General features: G+C 57.9%; 1 protein-coding gene across 1 annotated transcript in view; it reads right to left on the reverse strand.

Moving 5' to 3' along the window:
• LOC106896566 (E3 ubiquitin-protein ligase HUWE1-like) overlaps positions 1 to 2,046 on the reverse strand; it is a gene marked incomplete at both ends in the record, with an annotated part of 26,785 nt that extends 24,739 nt beyond the window's left edge. Inside the window, 2 exons of the mRNA XM_014956656.1 lie at positions 1,590 to 1,786; positions 1,890 to 2,046. Of these exons, the coding sequence (XP_014812142.1) occupies positions 1,590 to 1,786; positions 1,890 to 2,046 (354 nt within the window). The remainder of the gene's footprint in view (positions 1 to 1,589; positions 1,787 to 1,889) is intronic.
• Between the last annotated feature and the right edge of the window lie 356 nt (positions 2,047 to 2,402).

A 2,402-nucleotide genomic window follows, 5' to 3' on the forward strand; every position in this document is an offset into this window, starting at 1 on the left:
GGACAAGGGGTGTCAGTAGGGACCAGAGTTAACAGGAGAGACAAGGGATATCAGGAGGGATGAGGGTGACAGTGGGGACAGGGGTTAACGGGAAAAGGGGTGTCAGTAGGGACCAGAGGGGTTAACGGGATGAGGGGGTGTCAGTAGGGACAAGAGTTAACAGGATCATTAGGGACCAGAGTTAACAGGAGGGACGAGGGGTGTCAATAGGGACCAGAGTTAACAGGAGGAACAAGGGGTGTCAGTGGGGACGAGGGGCGTCAGTAGGGACAAGGGTTAACAGGACGAGGGGTGTCAGTGGGGACCAGAGTTAACAGGAGGGACGAGGGGTGTCAGTAGGGACCAGAGTTAACAAGAAGGACAAGGGGTGTCAGTAGGGACAGGGGTTAACGGGATGAGGGGGTGTCAGCAGGGACAAGGGGTGTCAGTAGGGACCAGAGTTAACAGGAGAGACAAGGGATATCAGGAGGGATGAGGGTGACAGTGGGGACAGGGGTTAACGGGAAAAGGGGTGTCAGTAGGGACCAGAGTTAACAGGAGGGACAAGGGGTGTCAGTGGGGACAGGGGTTAAAGGGACAAGGGGTGTCAGTAGGGACAAGGGTTAACAGGAAAAGGGGTGTCAGGAGGGACGAGGGGTGTCAGGAGGGACCAGAGTTAACAGGATGAGGGTTATCAGTAAGGACCAGAGTTAACAGGAGGGACAAGGGGTGTCAGGAGGGAGGAGAGGTGTCAGTAGGGACCAGAGTTAACAAGAAGGACAAGGGGTGTCAGGAGGGACAAGGGGTGTCAGTAGGGACAAGGGTTAACGGGACGAGGGGTGTCAAAAGGGACAAGGGGTGTCAGTAGGGACCAGAGTTAACAGGATGAGGGTTATCAGTAAGGACAAGGGTTAACGGGAGGGACAAGGGGTGTCAGTGGGGACGAGGGGGTATCAGTAGGGACAAGGGTTAACAGGACAAAGGGTGTCAGTAGGGACCAGAGTTAACAGGAGGGACAAGGGGTGTCAGTAGGGACAAGAGTTAACAGGACAAAGGGTGTCAGTAGGGACCAGAGTTAACAGGAGGGACAAGGGTGTCAGGAGGGACAAGGGTTAACGGGACAAGGGTTATCAGTAGGGACCAGAGTTAACACGAGGGATGAGGGGCATCAGTAGTGTCAAGGGTTAACGGGAGGGACAAGGGGTGTCAGTGGGGACAAGGGTTAACAGGACGAGGGTTATCAGTAGGGACCAGAGTTAACAGGAGGGACAAGGGGTGTCAGGAGGGACCAGAGTTAACAGGAAAAGGGGTGTCAGTAGGGACAAGGGTTAACAGGAAAAGGGGTGTCAGTAGGGACCAGAGTTAACAGGATGAGGGGGTGTCAGTAGGGACCAGAGTTAAGAGGATGAGGGTTATCAGTAGGGACAAGGGTTAACAGGAGGAACAAGGGATGTCAGTGGGGACCAGAGTTAACAGGAGGGATGAGGGGTGTCAGTGGGGACAAGGGTTAACAGGACGAGGGGGTGTCAGTAGGGACCAGAGTTAACAGGACCAGGGTTATCAGTAGGGACCAGAGTTAACAAGGGATGTCAGTAGGGACCAGAGTTAACGGGATGAGGGTGTGGGGTGCCGTGGGGCAGTGTGTGGGGCGCCGTGGGGCGCCGTGGGGCTGACCGGCTCTGCATCTTGCCCTTCAGCTTGGCGCTGGGGGGCTGTTCCTCGGGGAGCCCCTCGGGGGACGGGGCCTCGCTCTGCGCCCGCCGCTGCTGCTCCAGGTTGTACTCCCTCAGCTCCGCCAGCAGCGTCCCTGCCGCGGGTGACATCACCGTGACGTCACCATGACATCACCATGACGTCACAATGACATCACACCCCTCAGGTGGGTGTGTTTTTTGGGGGGGTTTCCTCACCGATCTGGCGGCAGAGGGTGGCCCCCAGGGTGCGGGCGCCGCTGAGCAGGAGGCGCAGGACGGTGTCGCGGGTGACGGCGTCCCCCCGGGACAGTTGGAGCAGGACGTTGGCCGCGTCCTCCAGACCCTCCTCCGAGCACGAGTGTGACGTCAGCACCTGGGGGGGGGACACACATGGAGTTGGAGGGACACACACACAACCGCCACAGCCTGGCACCCCCCCCTCTCGGTGTCACCCCCCTCAGTGTCACCCCCCTCAATGTCACCGTCTCAATGTCACCCTACAACCCACCTCAGTGTCACCCCCCTCAATGTCACCCTGACACCCCCCCTCGATGTCACCCTCCTCAATGTCCCCACCTCAATGTCACCCTACCACCCCTCTCAATGTCACCCTCCTCAATGTCACCACCTCAATGTCACTCTACAACCCCCCTCAATGTCACCCCCTCAATGTCACCCTGACACCCCTTTTGATGTCACCCCCTCAATGTCACCCTGACAACCCAATGT

Source organism: Calidris pugnax, unplaced genomic scaffold, assembly GCF_001431845.1.
Source record: "Calidris pugnax isolate Ruff unplaced genomic scaffold, ASM143184v1 scaffold350, whole genome shotgun sequence".
NCBI lineage: Eukaryota > Metazoa > Chordata > Aves > Charadriiformes > Scolopacidae > Calidris > Calidris pugnax.